The sequence below is a fragment of the Acomys russatus genome, chromosome 24 (assembly GCF_903995435.1).
Source record: "Acomys russatus chromosome 24, mAcoRus1.1, whole genome shotgun sequence".
Classification (NCBI taxonomy): Eukaryota; Metazoa; Chordata; class Mammalia; order Rodentia; family Muridae; genus Acomys; species Acomys russatus.
In genome coordinates this window covers 32,055,333-32,078,840 of record NC_067160.1, presented here as the reverse complement: position 1 = coordinate 32,078,840, position 23,508 = coordinate 32,055,333, and the positions used below count along the sequence as shown (strand labels likewise).

Here is a 23,508-nt window from a genome sequence, read left to right as displayed (position 1 = left end):
AATATGCCATTTTTCTATTTACAAAGGTCTGCTGTTATAGCTATGAGGTTCCATACATCAGGAAAATATATAAACAGAAGTAAAAGTCTGGTGATTACATAGAAAAAAAGAAAACTTTTCCCAATTACTCACCTCTTTGAACAAGTCCTTTGATCAGGTGTAGAGGAGGAAGGCAAGAAGACTAATGCCTACCCAAAATGTTAGTAGTTGGGGCCAAAAAACAAACAAAAGTTTATCAGTAACAGTAAAGAATCTAGTAACAATCACAGCATAGTATCAAAAATGGCTTAGCTTGAATGTGATCTGCTCCATAGCCTAGACAGAAGGGCAGGGCTGTAGGCTAGCCAGCTTCTCTGAAATGTAAACATTAATTGCACTAGGGTAATCATCCTAAAAGATCAATTATATGAGATGGCCTTGAGTTAGAATCCACTCAATCTCAAATGCAGCTGTGAGTACAGCAGGTTTAGGAATAGTATCTTATTAAGGAACTTAGCCCAGAAAAACCATAACTTAACCCTTTTTAAAATAGCCCAAAATTTTTGTATTTCTCATTAATCCTTTGGACACTTCCTAAGTTAAAATCACTAGACTTTATTGTAAATGTAATTTATGGATGAGGCATCAGTTTCGACTGTATGGTTTAACTGCAATGATGTCTCTTTAAGCCCTTTAGTGTTGGATGAGTACATATGTCAACTGATATCTTACTTATTTGTTAAATGCCAGGCAGAATCCTAATGAACACACACACATATGCAGTAGTGAATGAAACAGATAAATCCCAGCCAAGGAATCTGCATGACTACCAGTGACATCAGAATAAATGAAGGACTTCAACATAAATGATGATGATTATCGTTAGACTGGCATATGTCATCAACAGAAACAAAGAATGAAAACATAACCCTTATAGCTCCATGAAAAACCACAGCATAATTTTTTCTTTTCCTTTTTGTAAGTAAAGTGTATTTAACCTAGAGGAAAAAGGTAAGATAAATTGATAAATGTGACACTATGATTTCCCAAAGGAAAATAAGAATTTAGTTTGTTTTCATTTCTATTAGATTGTCTTACAGACTTCAAAAATGTGTATTTAAGTTTATATTATTTTATGTTAAAATCCTATATGCTTAAAACCATTCTTCGTAATTCTTCTCTACGTATTACTTGCTTAGAATGCGTGAATCTCATTTGTCTTTTCTGAATGCAAAAAGTCTAATGAACACTTTTCACACTAGAGTAAAACTAGGAGTATTTAGCAAATGCTTAGCAGAACGTATCAATGAAAGGAGTGCACTATAGTCTCACGATGCACACAGTTCACAGAACCCACACTTTTCAGTTGCTGCTGCCGCTCTAGATGAGTTACCTTACTCTAGGAACGCCTGGCTCCTATCGTTGTATAGATACACACTGTCAGTGCCACTTTAGAAAGACCCAAACGATGGAATAATAACTAGTCAAAGTTTTACATGTTGAGAAAAAACAGTAACATTTAAAAAAAGGCAATAAAAAAACGATGGTCCTGTCACATTATTTAAATTCATCTGAGATTACAAATAAACCTTAGGCTGAATCATACTAACTTCTCTTACTAATCTTCCCAACACGGATGGGAAGAATAGGAGAAAACAAGAATAGCTGAGGTCAAGATTCTGCCTGATACTAAACATGTAAGGAAATTTAATTAATTCTAGTGATGCTAAGGAAAAATAAGATTTCAACATTGAGTGCTCATCTTAACTAAAATATATAAACTGAAATGCTCTCCCATGAGTAAATCAGGTTCAACTCTAGAAGAACAAGTATTCAAAGATATGCCAGCTTTTGTGAAACTGAACATTTAGAAACAGGATCTGCTAGATGTAAAATATCCAAAGATTTACGACGTTCCAATCACCTGTGCCTTCACACTAAACCTTTCTAGTAACTAAAGTCTGTTTGAAGGGATAATCAAAAGAAGACAATGGAAGAGAGTTGATTTACAGGTTTTATAGCAAGGATATAACATTTCCAGGTTCCTAAAGTCAAAATTCAATACACTGATATAAAACTTCTATTTAAACCAAAAGGGTTCTGTTATGATAGTGATCTGTTCACAGTAACATTTACAAGAAGAGAGGCAGAGGCAGGCAGTTCTCTGAGGTTGAGGCCAGGGTGGCCTAGAGAGTTTCAAGACAGCTGGTGCTACACAGAGAAACCCTGTCTCAAAAAAAAAGAAAGCTTAATCAAAAGAGAATCACTGTTTTTGCTGAGTCTGATTTGCATAGGTTCACTGCAGCAATACTTTATGATTTATGACTATGTTTTATAGGGATCTGAAGATGTGATGAGATTATTAAGAAATACAGAAATCTATTTTGAGGACATGCTAAAAACATCAATAGCTTTTTATTCAAATATATAAAAAGTTTAAAGGTGTACTTTAAAAATCATTATTCATGGAATTAAAACATGTTTTACAGACTCTTAATTTCTCTTATGAAACATTACTGGTTTATCTCCCAAAATCTTATGCATGATTTAAAGACTTTATCTCTGACCTCTATGTCAAATGCTCGGACTGGTTAGCAGTCTTGACTATTGCTAAACTGGGACCTCTAAAAATTAAATTCAAGGAAATAATGTTGCCAGTTGTCAGGTATTGAGTAACATACAATGGGGGGAGAGGAGAGCCAATCTCAAGCAAGCAATTTGATTACATAACATTTTCTCGAAGATAATGATCTCCGACAAAGTCATGTCTTCTTTCTTAACAGAAAATGACATGGCAATGAGAAGTTTAGGAACAAAATATCTCCCCTTTTCTGATTTTATAAACAGTAGCCACTATTAAAACATTGGGCAAGATGAAAAGAGGGTTGGGCTGATCAATTTGTCCCAAATCATTTAAAGGGCAATGATATAATTTGTCCTATCTAAATCTCAACTTGAAAGAGACAATCTCAACATGTCCAAATTAAAAGAACAAAGATGACAGCAAAGACTAAGTGCTAAATTTTACTTAAAAAACAAAACGAAAAACCTCCTGCACTGAAGGAAATAGTATAAATCACATTACTAACCCTCAAAAGTTAGCATGTAAAGAGTATTCTATCTTTAAGCCATTGCCTTTGTAAAATATTCCATAGGAAACTTATAGATGAAAACACATTTAAGGACCTCAAATGCACTGATTTATGATGTTTATAAATATTAAAAAAGGAAAGTAATGTAGCTACCATGGGTAGGATGAAACAAAACTTCAGGGATTTATTATCTTGAAAATGATCATACAATTTCCTTAGAGCTAAGCATTTTACGTAGAAATAAACACTAGAGCACACTACAAGAGAAGGTTTAATAATAGATAAAAATGTACAAAAATATTGAAATCAGAAATGCTTTAGAATGTGTAGAATGAAGTCAATACTTCTCAGTGAGAAGGAAGGTAATTTACAACCTCCTTAATGGAATTAAAAAAAAAAAAGTGAAAGAGAAAGACTGGATTAAAAATTAAAGGAAAATATTTTAAGTCAACATTGATTTTTTTTTCCCCCTACAAGGATATTTCAACTATCACTCAAGAGTTTGGTGGCACATTCTTTAGTAGGTCCTTAAGGCAATATATTTAAACTAATTTACAATTTGATTTGATGTTAGCTATTTCAAAACATCACCTTAAAAATGATGCTCAAAATAATGCCCTCATAAGCCTTTTAAAAATTTACTCAGATGTTTCATAAAAAATAATGGTGGCTTTATTACAGCAGTGCTCGTTCGCACTGCTACAGTGAAAGATCTACCAGTTTCCATCCAAAACACCGATTTCTGAAGAGCTCACCATAAAAGATAACATGGGCTTCAACCAGTGAGTAGTACACAAAAAAGCAGTCTTACATAGGATGCTGGTGCTTTTTTTGTACTACGTTATCAAAAAAATTTTCACTGTATCTTCAAAATCCAACTTCTATACAGTAAATCAAATCACCTCATGACTTAGAACAAAGTAGAGACGTCTGCAGCGACCAGTAAATTGCCACTTTTAATCCCATCCTGCAGTGCCCTATGAAAGGGTCACAGAAAGACAGTTATGACCGTAGGAAAATATGATTCTTGATACAGAATCAAGTTATTTTCAATTTCCTTTGCTTTTAGAAAGTCCACAATAACAATACATAAATGTACTTTTTTTTCCTGTGACACAATTAAAACCCAGTGTTATGTAAATTGAACTAAAAATAATCCCTGGTCTGAATTAGACTTTAAATCATACTATAAACATATATTTGGTATAATTTATTGATCATCATCCAGTTGCTCCAAAAGGGTTCTTCGGCGCTTTTCTAATTCCCCTTCACTCAGCTCACTGCCGGAAGTATCCCAGTTACCCTGCAAGACATTCAACATAACCACAGTTAAAGTTAGCCCTGAAAATGTTAACACTGAAGCTGTAACAAAGATTTCAAAGTAGATATGGAATTTCATTCACAGAAACACATTTCACAGGGTTTTTAAGATTTATTGATTTATTTTATACATAAGTACTCTGTCTTCATGTATACTTGCATACCAGAAAATTGCATCTGATCGTAATACAGATGGTTGTGAGCCACCAAGTAGTTGCTGGAAATTGAACTCAGGACCTCTAGAAGAGCAGACAGTGCTCTCAACCACTGAGCCACCTCTCCAGCCCCTCACAGGCTTTTAAAACTAATGCTTTGCTCCAAAGCCCAACAATGGGTTATTAAGCTTTCCTTGGATGTCATTGGAGGAATGCTAAGACAAGGACTTCATATTGGAGCTATTTTAAATTTATATTAAAATACATAAACAAGGAAAAATTGTACATACTGGTTTCTTTCATATAATTAAATATGACACATTCCTACTTAATGGAAGCCAGGGGCCCACTTCCTAGGAAGTATGATTTTTGCTAATTTTACAAGTTGTAGGTAATCATGAAAATAATTTTAGTTTAGACTTTAAATTTAGACTCTAAATGTTCTCAATCCATATATATATAATATATATAACATATATATATTTATTATGTATACAGTGCTCTGCCTGCATGTACACTTACAGGCCAGAAGAGGGCTTCATATCACATTACAGATGTTTGTGAGCCACCATGTGGTTGCTAGGAATTGAACTCAGGACCTCTGGAAGAACAGTCATTCTCCACGGAGGTCATGAATCACATTCACTCACAGAAATTTAATAAGAATATGGTAGGTCTGGGAGGAGTTGGAGAAAGGGACCAAATATGATTAAAATAGATTGTATTTTAAAAAACAATAAAAAAGCAGGAAAACAACAATAATAGTAAACCACCACTACATACAGTATTATGCCAATGGACCAGAATATACTGACACAGGGTTTCCCTTCATTAATGACTCACAGGAGTAAACCCACTTTGATATGAAGATGGTACAAGGAACTGGCAAAGCCAAGAAGGCTGACACTACTGTTTGCCCTGTCACTGTTATTATGTATGTGAAGATTAAGCCCAATGTAATTTGGTATTAAATTTCCTATTGCTCTGTGCCTACCACTCTCCATCAGTCTATATTGTTGCTGGAATACTACTTCTTGAAACTGTATTCATGAGCAATGATAACTATGGACATCTAGAAAAACCATTATTTGAGCCTTCTAAATTTTATATTCTAAAGGAAGGTGGGGTTAAAAAAAAGTAAGTATGCGCATGGTGGCACACACCTTTAATGCTAGCACTCAGTAAGGAAACCCGGGTGGCTCTCTTAGTTCCAACAGCCAGGGCTACAGAACCCCCATAATCTGAAAATCAAGGGAAAAGTGCCCAATGTACTTTTTTGTGGCACTATAAAATTTACAGCGTTATCTTTTCTTTCCAAGCTAAAGTGACAACTTTAACAAAACAAGACATAAATCTGAGAGACTCAAAGAGGTGGCCATTTATGACTATAGGTACCAGAATTCTATTTTATGATATGCAGTTCGGAGAATTTCATCTTTTCTCCAATGTTAGCAGGCCCAAGAAAAAAAAAGCCTATCCGTTAAACACCATTAAGGTTTTAATGAGGGCATCCGTTTTTGATTTTTGTGAATCCAGGCAAGAAACAATTCTAAGTACTTACAGAATCCTTTCCAGTCTTTTTCTTAGGTGATTTGTGTTTTGACTCTGATCTCTGTCTACTTCTGTCTTTTTCACTTTCCCGATCTTTATCTTTTTTATCCTTTTCTCGTTCAGTGTCTGATTCTGGAGAGTCCTATGTATATAAAAACACATGCCATAATTTTTATAAGTTACCATTGTTAAAAATTATTTATGCAGATAAGATTTAATAATATCACATTTATTAGGTTATGTGTTTGCAGAGAGTAAAAATGTAATTTGTTAATTCCAGGATATTTTTCTTTTAGGATTTTGAGACAGGGTTTCTTTGTGTAGCCCTGGCTGTCTCAGAACTCGCTCTGTAACCAGCCTGGTCTCAAACTCAGAGATCTGCCAATCTCTGCCTCACAAGTGGAGGGATTAAAGTGTGTGCCAACATACCCCACTTTGAATACCAGGACTTGATAGAATTTCTCCAACGTTCATGGAGAGAGGCAGTAGTGTTTCCCACAGGAAGGATAACATTTGGATAGGGTAAAACACCATTAAAAGCCTCACTACCAGGTTATATCTACTGCATAAACTATAGAGAAATATTACTTATTATTTAGAAGCCAGGGCACCATACATACTAACCACACACCTTCGACAGGGTACACCCTTACCTCCTGCACATTTTTCAACAACCATAACTCTAGTTTATTTAGATATGTAAAAGGATGCTGCCAACTAAGCTGTGTATTTAGTCTGTACAAGGTTGAAGGTGTATAATAAAACCTCTTCCTTAAAATTATTGCTGAGAAATAAGTATTTAAAATGTTAGTGCTTAAAAATGTAGTTCTGAATTAGATACAAATATTAGTGAGAAGCATGAAAAAACCAAACCAACTAATCTAATTCAATACATCTCTGCTAACATCGTATGTAACCCTAATATGTCTACAACAGCAGAAGACACGCATTTATATTTGTGCACGCTCACACCCACATACACATCCACACAGATACTCTTCCTTTTGAAGACCAGAGCAGGAATTCTAATCCTAAACTTGTGTGTGTTTTTGTTTGAAACTCCAAGTGATTTTAATGAAGATTAGGGTGAAGCACACCTATACATTCTATTTTTTTATTGCCAAATGACTGTATATAATAAATAGTTTGAGAAGGCCAAAGAATCCTTTCCAGAGCAAAGCCTTGAAATTGTTAAAAACTAGAAACTTTCTTACAGATTTATGTCTCCTCTTTTTGCTTTTTTTCTTATGCTTTTTTGATTTCTTGTAACTTCTCTCTGTAGAGCACAGAAAGCAAAAGAAAGGTCAGAATATAATGAAATCAAAGTGTCAAGGTTTGCTCAAATAAAGAGAAATGCTCACCAGACTCAGCACTAGAAGAATGTTCTGAAGCAGAATGGGACTCTGATCGCTGTCTTTTTTTCTTTGAATGGCTGTCATCGTCATCTGAATCTGATCCCTGAACAATAAACATAAATCTAATTACAACAATGTTCATAAATATTTTGGTATACTGTGCCAGCCAATACACCTCCTTACCGATCGAGAGCGGGAGCGTTTCCTATGGTGTTTCTTAGATTTCTTAGAATGTTTCTTGTTCTTTGAATGATGATGTTGACATTCATGCTAGAGTGCCAAAAGAAAAACTTTAAAGAACTGCACTTGCTTTACATAGGCAATTACAAGGAAATGTTTCATGCTCAACACATGACATCTTCAAAAATATCCCAAACAAGATAGTTTAAGGTACAAGAAATCATTAATTTTTCCCTATTCTTATTAGCTATTCTACAGACCTAATCATTTAGATATCTAAATAATTTTACAAAATACTAATAAATAGTTTTTTATAAAAATGACAAAAGGCAAAGGTTGATAGGGAAAAGTGTTTTGTCCTAGACGGGTATAACTTTCAATAATGATTAAATAAAATATATTCAGGCATCATTTTGCTGGGTAATTTGACTAGCTTTGGTTAGTACATTAGGCCAAGCACTGAGATAAAAAACCTCACAGACATCCTTAAACTGAGATTTATAAAATATATTCCTCTTTATTTCATTCTGAGAAGCATTTCCTCCTTATTCAGACAGGGAATGATTATTTAACTACAGTTTGTGTCCATAACACTTATTAAACAAGTTATTGTGGGTGGTGGTGGTGGTGGTGGAGGAGGAAGAAGAGGAGGAGGAGGAAGAGGAGGAGGAGGAGGAGGAGGAGGAGGAGGAGGAGGAGAAGGAGGATAGTATACAGGGCAGTTAGATAGTTCAGTATGTAAAGGCCAAGACCCAAGTTCTGTTCTTGGCACCCGTAAGGTAGAGGGAGAAAACAAACTCCTGGATGTGGTCTTCCTACTTCCATAATCACACACAATCATAAGATGCTTTATGAGACTACCTGGAAAAGAGAGGTGCTGCAGTAAAAGCTCCTTGTTTCTAATCTTTATACCCATGTCTCAAAAAACACACATTTGGTCGAATAAATGGAAATGGAAAAATATGGCTAAGAAGGAACCTATATCCTTGTCTCATTAAATGCTCCCTCAAGGCCTAATTTATCAGGTCTCACAATCTGAAGTAGTTAACCCTTTTCTATATTATCATCTCTAGCCCAAATCATCAAAAATATATAGCTGGAGGTGTGTGTGTGTGTGTGTGTGTGTGTGTGTGTGTGTGTGTGTTTGTTTATGGTGTATGTATGCATGAGATGTGTACCCATGCAGAGGCCAGATGAAGATGTATGGTCTTTTCTTCTATGGCTCTCAATCTTTTCCCCTTAGGATGGGGCCTCTCACTATATCAGAAATTCTGCCCCCCCACCCCCCCGCGGCTTAGCTGGCTGCCTGCTAAGCACCAAAGATTTCCTGGTATTAACTCACAGGTGCTGGGTATTCAGATTGTTTTTCATGCTTGCAAAGAAAGCAATCTTACCCAATGAACCATCTCTTTAACCCTTGCAGATTCTTGAATTAAGAAAAGATATGTAAGGGGTCCTGCTCAAACTATGGCACTAGCCAAGGACAATACATGCAGTAAACTTTGAACTCCTACCCAGATCTAGCCAATGGACAGGACATTCTCCACAATTGAGTGGAGAGTGGCATCTGACTTTCACATGAACTCTGGTGCTCCATATTTGACCACGTCCCCTGCATGGGGAGGCCTGGTGGCACTCGGAGGAAGGATAGCAGGCTACCAAGAAGAGACTTGATACCCTATGAGCATATACAGGGGGAGGAGGACCCCCTCAGTCACAGTCAATAGGGGAGGAGAGTAAGGGAAAGATGGGAGGGAGGGAAGGAGGAATGGGAGGATACAAGGGATGGGATAACAATTGAGATGTAATATGAATAAATTAACAAAATATATAAAAAATAAATAAGTTAAAAAAAAAAAACTTCCATAGAATAAAAAGCACTATAAATATATAAAAAAGAACTTTACACAGGAAATATTTAATGTAAATATGAGGTTATATCTATGCTATAAAGTTAAGACAAAAGAGAATAAACAGTCGATTGGAAATATTTTTAAAAAAAAAAAGAAAGAAAGAAAGAAAAAATATGTAATTCACTTCCTAGTACACACACCTCAAAGTACATTTAAATGCTTTGGAATCTGGGTATAACTAAGACTTTGATACAAGATTTCCGTGGATTGAACCTGAGGCTCTCCCTTTCCGTGAGCTTGTGGGTAACACCACTGGGCAAAGGTAGTATAGAGTAGTATAAACTAAAGGTCAGCATGGATCAGCCAAAGAGGCAGGTGTGAATCAACATGGAAGCCCACATGAGTTTATGGTTAGCAGAGAAAACCATTGTAACCTACAGGTGTACAAGCAGACAGACGACTGTACACATAATAATAAATAAGTATTTTTTTAAAGCACTAATAATAGAGTCAAATAGCACAGGCTGGACTCCCTTTCCTGGAAAACTTACTTCATGTTGTCATAGTTTGCTCATCTGTAACTTCATGGACTTGCTATGAGAATTTAGTTCACACATGTAAGCTATATTAATGCTACATGAATTATCTCATGCAGTCATTATAATTATTATTTAATGACAAACAGTCAAAATATTCCAAACCGCCAGGCGTGGTAGCACACGTCTGTAATCCCAGCACTCGGGAGGCAGAGGCAGGTGGATTGTTGTGAATTCGAGGCCAACCTAGTCTACAGAGAGAGTCCAGGACAGGCAAGGCTATACAGAGAAGCCTGGTTTCGAAAACAATAACAAAACAAAACAAACAAAAATCCTACCATACAATAGTCACTTGATACTTACCCCACTGATATTTTAAACAAAACCTACTATTTTTCCCATTGTTTTTCAGACTCCCTAGATTTTTGGCCTACCTAATGTAGTATAATGTCTGAAACAAACACTTTTTAAAAAAATACTTATTTATTTACTATTATATATACAGTGGTCTGTCTACTTGTACACCTGTAGGCCAGAAGAGGGCATCAGATTACATTACAGTTGGTTGTAAACCACCATGTGGTTGCTGGGAATTGAACTCAGGACCTTTGGAAGAGCAGGCAGCACTCTTAACCACTGAGCCATTTATCCAGCCCCAAACAAACACTTTGAAAAAAATTTGTTTTCCAAGAAAGCTTCAGGATATTCCAAGACTTAATTACTAACTGATTTGTGAAGCTGACAAACAGCTGAATTTCTACAACTATGAAATAAACAGCAAATCTCAGGCAATAGCTTTAACAGTCCATGCAAACCAGCTTTTCACTTCAAACAGTTCTACAGAAAAACATTCTTTGATCTGAATAGTAAAAAAAAGAAGCAGAGTATTAAGAAATATACTTGACTATTTTTAATTCAAAGTTTTACCTTTTATGTCATTAACAAACTAAGAATTACCTCAAGTACATGCATGAAATCTTTAAATATTCTTTTTCTTTCAGATTCTAGAGTTATGTCCTCAAATGCTGGTTCTTTTACAAATCTTTCCCGGATCTGGAAAGCAATGATATGGAATGAATATATAACTGCCTAGACAATTATATCATGACTAAAAGAAATCTGACCTATAGGTAAAAACTCTGATAAATCTTAAAGTACATATTTTTTCTACCTTCCAAAGTTCTGGCAGGGAGCCAGGCGGTGGTGGCGCACGCCTGTAATCCCAGCACTTGGGAAGCGAGGCAGGCAGATCTCTTTTTTAAGTTCAAGGCCAGCCTGGTCTACAAAGTGAGTCCAGGACAGCCAAGGCTACACAGAGAGAAACCCTCTCAAAAACAAAACAAAACAAACAAACAAACAAAAAACAAAAGTTTTGACAGTGTGTGGCAGTACACACCTAGAGGCAGAGTCAAGTAGATCTCTGATGTACAGAGTTCCAAGACAACTAGTGCTGCAAAGGGAAACCCTCTAACCAGCAAATCTCTCAGTAGAGGGAAGGGGAACACCAACCCATCCACAAATACTGTGACCCAAAATTCACCCTACCCGCAATATGCAGGGATACACATAGAGAGCAGAGATTGAAGGAAGGTCCAACCAATGCCTGGTCCAACCCAAGACCCACCCCACAAGAGAGAAACAATCCCTGACACTACTAACAATGCTATGCTTGTAGAAAGGAGCCTATCAGAGTTGTCCTCTGAGAGGCTCCACCCAGCAGCAGCACCTCGAAAGAGATGCTGAGATTCACAGCCAAACACTGAGTGATACATAGGGAGCTTTGTGGAAAAGTATGGAGTGGTAAGAAAAGGACCTGGAAGTGACAAGAACTTCACAAAAAGACCAGCAGAGCCAACTAACCAGGGCCCAGAAGGGCCTACTGAGACTGAGGCACCAACCAAGGACCTTGCGTGGATGTGATCTAGGTCCCCTACAAAGATGTAGCTGATGGGTACCTCAGGCTTCATGTGGGTCCCCTAGTAAGGGGAGAGAGAGAGAGAAACCCTGTCCCCTGGTAGTAGCGTATTCAAACCACTTTAAAGAAACTATGCCTAAATTCAAGTCATAGCTAACTTTTGACGTATATGTTTTATGAATACTTTTAGCTTATCTGTGTCCTTAGGAAACAAACTAGTATTATTCACTATGGATAATTTACAAGTATACATACATCTTCCCAGACAGCATCCAGTTCTATTGGGGGAGCAGCTTGTTTCAGCATACTCTTAAATGCAGACTCTTTTCGTTTCATTTTCCGAGCTTCCTCTTTTTCTCTCTCACGCTCACGGGCTTCTGCCTTTTCTAGTAACTATCAAAAAATCGTATCTAATAAATTATGATAGTATTGCAAATGAGTCATTGTTCTTAAAACTATTACCGCACCATTTATGAATGTTTTAAATGACCTCTAACAATGAAATGTAAGATAGTACATCATCTTAACAAATTTTATTTTACTTTACCTTATAAATCCTATTCACAGTATTTTATCCCACCAGCCCACAACTTTAAGTAATTTCAAGATGAATAAGGATAGCTATCTGCAATAATTGAACTTACGCTATTGAAAGCCAACTTGATATTTCCAGCATCCAAAGTAGTTGATCTTTTGGTTGAACTGATTATTGCCACAAAATCTTCAAAAGTTGTGTTTACTTCAACTACAAATCCTTTATCCTACAAGCCAGGAATCTTGTTATAAATAACATGTAACTCCAAGAAATGAATCAATGTTTTCAAATAGGTAAGAACAAGTATTTTATTTACCTTCAGAATGTCTTTTATTATCTTTTTTTCATCATGATAACGTGCTTTAAGATCTTCAACATAAAACTTGAAAAGATCAAGTGCAGTTGATCCTAATGAAAAAACTAAAGAAGTCAAAAAGCTAGCTCTAACCAAGAGCTGCAATTACTTTTTGTTTGTAAAACAAACATAAAATAAAGCACACATGTCACCCCCAAAACACCTGTGCACCCCGACAACTGCACATCCATTCCAATTACTATCTTAGGTTTGGAAAGAAAAGAATCTCACCAGGCTGACCAAGCATATTAGTGAATCTAATGTCAGAACTAATAGTTGGATACAGTTCCATCCAAGAGGACATAGAATGTAGTTGTCCATGCTCATGCAACTCATCTAAAAATATCTGCAGGAAAGAAAAAAAATTACATTTGAAGTCACTAGAAATATAACAGAAACATATGTTAAAAACTGTTAGCAAAATCTAAAACACTTTTTTAACGGTATTATCCAGTATTTTTAGGTGAAAAGAATATTGCTATTTGCTGGGAGCAAAAATGTTTTTAGACCACAAATAAATAATGTAAACAAATAATCCAAAGAAAGAGGTCTTTCAAACACTACACTATTCTTCTAGTCTTCAGTTGCCTGTCTTTTAAGAAAGAAAACAATTTTGAGTTTAGAAAAAAACCCATAATACTGTGTATATATGTAATTATAAATCAAAGATCACTAAAATGACTGGAATTATCTATTCTCAAATGATGAACATGTATTGTCCTATAAAATGCTGTTTTTGTTTTTTAAATAGGACTCTTCAGATATTTCTATTTAGATTAAGTTAAAAATAAAAAACAGAACTGTATAGATGGCTCTGTGGTTAGGGACAGGTGGGACCCAGATTCTGCTCCCAACACCCATAAGGTGACTCACAGTTATCTCTTTCTTCAGTTCCAGGGAAATCTGGACCTAAGGCAATGCACAGTGCATACATATATGCAGGAAATAGACTTACATTAAATCTTAAAATAAATCAACTATAGTTATATTACTTTCCTCAAATCATTTGGGAAAATTGGGCAAAACATGCATACATATGAAAATATTACACCAAAAATTTTAAAAACCACCAATAAAAGGCAATTTCTGAACAAATAGATTGCAGCTAGTATAAAGTAGGATGTTCTAATCCTCTGGTGGTGGTACGCCTTTAGTGCCAGCACTTAGAAAACAGAGACAGGAGGATCTATTAAGGCCAGTCTGGTTTACACAATGAGTTCCAGGAAAGCCAAGGCTATACAAAGAAACAATTTCTCAAAAAATAAAAAAGTATGATATTCTATTAAACATAAAACAAAGCACCCTCAGTTTTTAAAAATATCTATTACTATTTGTAAAGACAATGCCGTTTAGATATTGGTTTAACTAGATTACTAAACTTGAAATTGGCTGAGCTCCAACTGCAATGTACAGGGCATATACTACTACTGGGAAGCACTGTTGCAGAGCAACATGGGCACACACATCCTACTACCACATCCTCTTTTAACAAAAGCCAGCACTGTACACCTTAATCATTCTGAAATTCTTAAAACTCCCCTTGTTTGTATTCTTAAACAAAAATCAGGTCCTAACTTAATTCCTGCTACTTAGGAGGTCACTATGCTTCTCTCACTCCACATTTTCAGTCTTAAAATGCTTTAAAAATACTTTCATGGATTTGCTATAGGATTTTACTCCATTCTGTCACCTTTTGTTGATATCTCGCTGGAGTCCCTGAACTTTGAGTCTGGTCCCATTTCAATAGTGGATCTCTAAACTGAAAAACTGCCCAGAGGTTTGCTAATTTCTTTAAAGCTGGTATTCACTAAACACCAATGTTGCCTTTCCTTTGACTAGTCATCACCAACAGAATTTTCCTTGGTTGAACATCTCTACCTCAGATCCAACTCCGAAGTATCTTTTATCTGATCCTTTCTTTCCCCTCACATATTGTTTTTCAATGTTGTTATTCATATGCACACACTTTCATATACATATCTATATACTTGAATCATAAACTTTCATATTTTATGACAGATATTGCCCATCTTTCAATTTTTCATTTCTTCGACTATTTCTCTCTTATCTATAAAACCCTTTTTCCTTTTGAAATAGGATTTTCATCATGGAGCCTTGGCTGTCCAGGATCTTGAAAGCAGACCAGGCTGGCCATGAACATCCAGTTCCACTTGCTTCTGTCTCCAGAGTGCAGGGACTAAAGGCATGTGTTATCACACCTAGCCTGAAAGCTTTAAAAAAGAAACTCAAGGAAATTCCACTAAAATCAGGGACTAGACAAGGCTGTCCACTTCTCCATAGCTCTTCAATACTGTACTTGAAGTTCTAGCTGGAGCAGTAGGACAACAAAAGGAGATCCACAGGAACCACATCAGAAAAGAGGAAGTCAAATTATCCCTATTCGTGGATGATATGATAGTGTACATAAGTGACCCCTCCCCCCAAATTATCAGAAGATGGAAAGATCTCCCATGTTCATGGATTGGGAGAATTAACATAGTAAAAATGGCCATCTTACCAAAAGCAATGTACAGATTCAATGCAATCCCTACAAAAATACCTACACAATTTTTATAGACCTTGAAAATTCAATTCTCAACTTCATATGGAAAAAACAAAGCAAAAACCAACAACAACAAAACCCAGAATAGCTAAAACAATCTTGTACAATAAAAGATCCTCCAGAGGAATCTCCATCCCTGATCTCAAGCTGTACTTACTACAGAGCAACAGTAATTAAAACTGCATGGTACTGACACAACAACAGGCTGGTTGATCAATGGAACTGAACCGAAGATCCAGCAATAAACCCCACACACCTATGGGCACTTGATTTTTGACAAAGAAGCCAGATCTGTACAACAAATGGTGCTGGTCTAACTGGATGTCGACACATAGAAAAATGCAATTAGATCCATATTTATCACCATGCACAAAACTCAAGTCCAAGTGGATTAAAGGCCTAAACATAAAACCATAGACACTAAATCTGTTAGAAGAAAAAGTGGGGAAGAGCCTGGAACACACTGGCACAGGAGACAACTTCCTGAACAGAACTACAACAGCCCAAGCCTTAAGGTCAACAATGAATAAATGGGACCTCATGAGGCTAAGAAGCTTCTATAAGGCAGGAGACACTGTAAACAGAACAAAGCGATAACCTACAGACTGGGAAAAGATCTTCACCCACCCTACATCTGACAAAGGTCTAATATCCAAAATATATAAAGAACTCAAGAAATTAAATGCCACCAAACCAAATAACCCAATTAAGAAATAACGTTCAGAGCTAAACAGAGAATTCTCAACAGAGGAATATCGAATGGTTGACAAACACTTAAATGTTCAACGTCATTAGTCATCAGAGAAATGCAAATCAAAATGACTCTGAGATTCCATTACATGCATAAGAATAGCTAAGATAAAAAACAGAACAGCACATGCTGGCGAGGATGTGGAGAAAGAGGAACATGTCTCCATTGCTGGTGGGAGTGCAAAGTTGGAAAACCATTTTGAAAATCAATCTGATGTTTTCCTCAGAAAACTGTGGCTAGGGCTACCTTAAGACCCAGTTATTCCACTCCTTGGAATATACCACACAACAAGATTTGCTCAATTATGTTCATAATAGCCAGAATCAGGAAACAACCTAGACGTCCATCCCTCGGCTGAAGAATGGATAAAGAAACTGTGGTACATTAACACTATGGAATACTACTCAGCTATTAAAAACAAGGAAATCTTGAAATCTGCAGGCAAATTGATGGAATTAGAAATGATCATCCTGAGTGAATTAACGCAGACCCAGAAAGATACACATGGTATACACTCATTTATAATTGGATGTCCTCTGAAAGTCTTCACTCAGCAGGGGATTGGGACAGGTGCTAGGACTTGCTATTGGGACTCCAAGTGAGAGAGGTATGGGAGAATGGGGAGATAGAAGGATCCAGAGGGTCGTGGAACCCTACAAGAAGACCATCAAGGCTGGTTGATCTGGATCCAGGGGGCCTACACAAACTACTGTACCAACCAAGGACAAGGCTTGCAGTAAGCCTAGACCCCATATTCAGATATAACTAACGAACAGCACATTCTCCACAGTTGTGTGGAGAGCAGGGACTGACTCTGACATGAACTCTGGTGCCCCCTATTTTACCACTTCTCCTTGGTGAGGAGGCCTGGGGGAACTCACGAGGAAGGGGAAGAAGGCTATCTGGATGAGATCTGATAGGCTGTGATCATATGGTGGGGGAGGAGGTCCCCTTCTGTCATAGGTCTAGGAGAGGGGAATAGGGTGAAAGAGGGAGGGAGGGGGGAAACAGGAAAATACAAGTGAGGGGATAGCAACTGGGATATAATCTGAATGAATTATTTAAATTTTAAAAAGATTAGAATAGAAAAAAAAAAAGGAAAAACAAAACAAAACAAAATTCCTGAGGTTTTCCTTACCAGTATCTGAAAAGTCTAACTGTAACTTTCAAGTATTTGTCAAGCCTTTCCCTATTATGCCAATGATTATTAAATATCTTAAGTAACATACTTAACAGTATCCTAAGTCTACATACCATAAAATTTTTGAGTATTTGTTATTTGCTTGGATTTTTTCTTATACCTTAGGATTTGTCAAAACAATCAGGCTCCACCCCAGAATTCTATTTAGTTAAGTCTGCTTTAGGGTTGAAAAATTTGCATTTTGGTCACTTTCCAGGAAATGGTGTTTCTGTGCAGCTGGGGCTCATTCTCAGAGGACTACTACTTCATCTTACAGCACTTTGACCTCTGCAACACATTTTTTCCTTTGTTCCATTTAAAGCCTTTGCTCAAATAAAGTTATATATTGGAATTAAAGACTTTAAAAGGACAGTTCACCAGATTCCTAGCAAATATGTATCATATTTAATATATAAGTGTTAAATGACAAACCAAACCAAACAAAAAAACTATAACCACTAAACCACATTATTGAATAGTTTGTTTCTACTCACGATCAGTTTTGGAAATAACAGTTTCTCTTAATCCTGTTTATTACAATTCTAAACAAAACTTTGAATGGTGAATAGGAGTAAAAATTTACTGAGCTGCATATCTTAAGGAATACCGATATAGTGATTTAATAACCAGCTATTTTAACATTAAACAAACACTACTATATGCATACCAATCTGATTTAAAGCTGTATTTTACACTTAACTCAAGACCCATACGGCCTTTAATTACAATCTCTTGGCCTACTGTTAGTTCTAGCATTTGGTACATATTATCTTACTTTCTATGGCTCAGATTTTTATTAACAGTTATTTTTAATGTCTATTTTAAATTTAAACCATTGTAAACTTTAAACCTGCTGATAGGCATTAAAGCTTAAAAGTTGCAAAAATATAATATTTCTCCCCAAAAGCCCTTCCTTCTTGTCACATAGCTGATTATCTAAAACTAGGTATAGCCTATTTTATAGCTAGCTGTGAAAATTAGATTGAATTCTCAGATGAGTAGAATTTATACATCCACAGCTTTAAAAAGACTGTTAAAAAAAAAAAAGACTGTTCCTCAAATCATTTCCAGGTTAAATGTGATCAAAGGGATGCTATATTCACCTAAGTGGGCGGTCAGAGGCAGTCTGAGCAGTCACTGTGCTCCTAGGGCCCCATCAGCATTACTACACACTAACACTTACCCTACATCTACTGGATCAAATTCCTGGGCTGGGGCTTAACTATAATCTTAGTAGTCATACAGTCTTACTAGAACAGCAAGCTTCACAGACAAGGGTAAATCCTTGCTAATGGCTGTGATAGTACTAGAGTTAGTAGCCACTAGCAGGAATGCTTTTTAAAAAGTCTATTACATGAATCTAACACAAATGAACTTTTAAGAACTACTGTCCTAAAGGAACCAACAGATCAAACAGACTACTATTATCAAGCAACAAGCTTATTCAAGTCACCACAACAATGTTGCCATCCTAATAGAGAGTTAAAATAAAAGACTAAAGACTACTTATGACCAAGATGGCATCATTAGTAGTTGGTGGATCTGGGCAAGTTACTTCATCTCCCCAAGCCCATTTTCTTATTTATCTGAATATACTTAACATAATATCTATATCTATATATGTATCTCCTTATAAGACACAGCTTCAAAAACACAGGTTATGTAAGTAAAATACCTTAACCAAGGATTGTGGCACTCATCTGAAATTCCTGCCTTTGGAGTGCAAAAGTGGTTTGGGCTACATGGCAAGCCTGCGGACAGGACAGTCTGGGTCACCTAGGATCCTATCTCAAACAAAGCCCATAAAAATTTACAGGACAAAAATTCATTTCTTTGTAATAGAAAGAATACCACTGGACGTGAAAAACGAGCTCCTGACTACAGAAGCACCATGCTTCATTATGTTCCGTGCCTAAACTGTACCACAGCATACTCTTTAAGGAACCATACACCAACTGCTACAAAGCACGCATCACTCACTCTGTTTCCACTTAGTCTTCATGCTATTTTTCTTAGCTAAAAGTTTATGCTTTAAGGTAAATAGTGTTTGCTGCTGCTTGCTATAATCTCTTGCCTCAAATGTCCAGTAACAAAGGCTAAGCCATGAACTTGAAATAAGTATTTCAAGCTGTTTTGATCCTTGCTGAAATTCACTGTCTATACTACAGAACCAAGACAGAAAAAGCATTTTTCTAATACCTGAAAAGATTCCCTGTTTTTACGCTGCCGCCTCCTTTCTCTCAACAAAGTCTTCTGTTTTTCTTCTTCTTCTTCCTTTTCTAAAGCCCGGATGTGTTCCTCAAAGCATATTAATGCATCTTCTTTATCCATGTCTAAGTATTTTTCAATTAAAAATAGTAAAAATAAATTTAAAATATTAACAAAGAAAGTGGTTTAATTATTTGCATTAAGCATACAAATTTCAAATTCAGTGTTCAAAAATAATGTGTTGAATTCAAACACAATTTTGTAATGACACAAGTTATGACAAGAGTTTTGAGAAAGACTTCAAGTATTACAGGGAATAAATGGAAAAGCACATGCACATGGCAATATGAGCTGGCTGTCAGAGGCATGTCATACTTAACTCACCAAAAGGTTTTAGTACTTTAATTTTTTTAGTTTGAGAGTTCTGTTGCACTTTGATCATATTCACCACTCTCCCCAACTCTTCACAGATCTATCCCCTACTCATCCACATAACTTGGCTGTTCTCAGTTCCGAATCGCGCTCATTTTAAACCCATCAAGACCAATCTGTTGTGCCCAAATATTCTTGGACATAAGTTCTTCCACTGGAATATGGTCTATTTATTAGAAGCTACACTCATCTGTTGCTAATAGGTCTATAGCTAAGAGTGGGATTTCGTGGTCATCTCCCATCTACACAGTGGGATGTGGCTTGCATAAGTACCCTGCATGGTGTCTCAGTCACTGTGATACAGAAGGGCAGCTGCCTTGCTGTGTTCAGGAGACACAAGTGATCTACTAACAGCTGCCTTACTACATACATCAAGAATCATCTGTTAAGGGTAACTTAGAGCTCTCCTGATGTATATTTTTTCCTAAATCTAAACTTAAAATTCAATTAGAAGGAATCCATTCGAAAGGACAAATCATTGTGAATTAGCAACCGAATAAAAAGCCAGAATAATTCTTCTGATTTCACACAAAATTTGACAGTAACTCTATGTGACTAGAGGGTCACTGTTTTTCGTATGTAGCTATTATTCTTACTCTGTAACTCTTCATCCTCTGCAAACGTTGGGTTGTCCATCAGATACTGTTGGGCTTCAGACCAAGTAGTGGAGTATGTGACGTTAGCCATGTTGTCAAGTATGTTTTTTAAGGCTTCCCAATTTCTCTTTCGTAACTGCTTTGCTTGTTCCTACAACAAACATTGAATAGACCTTTTTACATTCAAACAAGGTATCTGAATTACACTCACTTAATTCCTTAACATTCTGATAAATTTCAAATGTTATGTTTATGCCTTTAGCATCGACATCTTTTATTTTGTTACGTGTTGCTTGTGGTAGATGTGTGTAGACCTTACCTTCAGTTTTTTTCTCTTTGAAGTCAGAACCCAAAAATTGTATTTGTTTTTGTATCTCAATCCATAAATTTACCAGGATGCAGTACAGACGCAATTTACAATGAGGGTTACTGTGTACAGTCACAGCATGTAAATACCAAAGTCTTCAATGACATTCAACTATGTTTAAATTTTTAGGAATACCTGCACTATCATCTACATAGCCTTTTAGAGCAGAGCAAAACAATTTAACAGTGATAAATATTTAGATAAATCAGTACCCACTATGATTTAAAACAGTAATTACTATGTCTGATGAAGAGGGAAAAAAGATCACGAGTTAATCATTTTATCTTTTAACATAACTTCCAAGGAATAAATATGAAGACCAACATACACTATACAAATTAAACAAAGAAACTGTGTTATAACTTTTACTCATTTCAAATAGAATAAAAATTATTCATAATGTTGAAATACTGGTAATGTAAAAAGTACCTTTTCTTTCTTTGAAAGGAAGAACAAAACATCTTCATAGATTTCAAGGCGATCACGCTCTGATATTGCATTCCATACTTCCATCTCCCCAAACATTTGCTCAGCTTTTCTGGTGATTATGAGATCAAATGTTACTCGCTTAATGCAGAAGTACACTTTTAGACAACCAATGAACACCTTCTCCACTGTTAAGTTCACAAATACATTGCTCAGGAAAACTTCATGACAGCCAATAAAATATTAACAGAAGAGCAAAAGCTTCTATTCTCTCTTAAAATAATTCGCATTAAGGCATCTTCTTCAAACTTTAAAACAGATAACAGTTAATGTGGTATGTTTATTCCCTAATTAACAGTTAAAGTGAGCCTACAGGTAAAACTAAACTTAATGGGGTTTTTTTCTTTTTTTTGGGTATATTATAAAACTGCAACATCCTCATTTACCCAGCTGTTTTCATTACCACCTGTTCTGGATGAGTTAGCAGGAAGTACTGACAGAAACAACAGGGGAAACATGTCTGTATCATTAAAAACCTTACTTGTATCTGGTTGTCGAAGTCATTTTCTCGTGATTTTCAAGAAAACGCTGAAAAGGATTCCTTAGCTTCTTTGTATTTTGATCTTGCTTCCTCTTTTTCTTCTTTCTCTGTCTGGACTTTATAGGCATTAAAGGCCTGCTTTTTCTCACTCAGCTTTGCTAATGCACTAAATAAATAAATAATACAAGAATAAACATAATGGCTAGACAACTGAATGTTAGTGCTTTGGAAAAATATTTGATGCATATATTAATAAAACTGTAATTTATTGAAGATATAAAATGATTCTAAACAGCAATTTCTAGTCTTAAAATTACTCTACTTTCATTTGTCACAAGATGCTCAAATTGCAGGAAAAGCCTTTTGGATTTTTGGCTATAGTATACATAAAATACTTCTACTTATGCTAACTATACAGCTAGAAAAAGCTGTTTATAAAGCTATATTGTTTTAAATGCTGAGATTAATGTAAAAGGCAAAATTATAAATTTCTGGTTACCTGTACCGAGGATCATTAATGATCATTTTCATAGCTTGCTCCCATGAAGCATTGGAGGGTACCCGCTGAAAATAATTTAAAGGAAAAATTAAAATCTCACACAAGAATAGAAAGAATGGAATCACAGAAAAGCAAATATAACACTCAGTGTAACCATCAAGTACCTCCCTTTGCAGAATTTTTTAAAGTCTAAAATTGTTTCTAATGAAGCAATTTTATGATATATACTTATTGATTTAAAAAGGAAATTCACAATGAAATTAAAACAGTATTTGTTTTGCATTAGAACATCAAGTAAAAGGTAGGCAATGATTTAAGCTTTAAAAAAAGATCTTACATATCAAGGCAAAAATATGCTCATGAAGTCAATACCTCGAGTTTTACAAAAGCATTCTTCAATTAAAACACAATAAATTTAATTTGCTTTCAGTTACAACAGTTCAAGTGAATTAGTATTTTAAATAAAGGCACCCAAATAAACATTTATTAGGAAATTATTACATGTTACTTAAAAATCTATAATACCTTTTCTTTCAATAATTCCTTAAATGCTTGCTTTGCCTCCTCCTTTGTATTCCAAGTATATGTTTTTTTTGCTGGTTGGCTCTCTTCCTCTTCTTTTTTAGGAGTAAAACTAGAGAGAGAGAAATTTAACATACTATTCATAATTTCAGTAACTATTTTCTGCTGAGAAAATCTCCGTATCATTTAGCTGTTTGATGCAGACCCCTAAAAATACAAATGTCTGAAGACAAGGACATAAAGTTACAGAAATTCTGCATGTCAGGTACTAGACCTTATATAAAGGCCAAAGTTTAACACAGAAGTGTACTAAGTACACTTGTATCATTAATCTACATGTTAAAAAATGGTTTATTATATTTACTTGGATGTTTCACATTTAATCCCTAACATTTTTGTATGTGTACATAAAAACTAAAAAGAACATAGATAACAATCTAAGTGATCTATTAGCAAAATCCAGCTTAGTTAATGTCCTAAACATAGGAGTAACAGACTACAGCAATGTTAATTTATCCACATGTTGTTTTTAGATAATAATATACTATGGCACAAGCACCAAGTCACTCTACAACCCAGAAGACACCAAATAACATA

The 23,508-nt window shown here is 35.7% G+C and overlaps 1 protein-coding gene across 1 annotated transcript in view; it reads right to left on the bottom strand.

Annotated features, from left to right (window-relative positions):
* Positions 1-3,324: 3,324 nt before the first annotated feature.
* Positions 3,325-23,508, bottom strand: part of Prpf40a (pre-mRNA processing factor 40 homolog A) — a 47,258-nt gene continuing 27,074 nt past the window's right edge. Inside the window, 17 exon segments of the mRNA XM_051166759.1 lie at positions 3,325-4,374; positions 6,108-6,239; positions 7,312-7,373; positions 7,459-7,555; positions 7,636-7,722; positions 10,979-11,074; positions 12,192-12,329; positions 12,581-12,697; positions 12,788-12,879; positions 13,058-13,172; positions 19,520-19,653; positions 20,557-20,707; positions 21,353-21,461; positions 21,891-21,943; positions 21,945-22,056; positions 22,390-22,454; positions 22,915-23,023. Coding sequence (XP_051022716.1) covers positions 4,282-4,374; positions 6,108-6,239; positions 7,312-7,373; positions 7,459-7,555; positions 7,636-7,722; positions 10,979-11,074; positions 12,192-12,329; positions 12,581-12,697; positions 12,788-12,879; positions 13,058-13,172; positions 19,520-19,653; positions 20,557-20,707; positions 21,353-21,461; positions 21,891-21,943; positions 21,945-22,056; positions 22,390-22,454; positions 22,915-23,023 — 1,762 coding nt within the window. The 3' untranslated portion in view covers positions 3,325-4,281.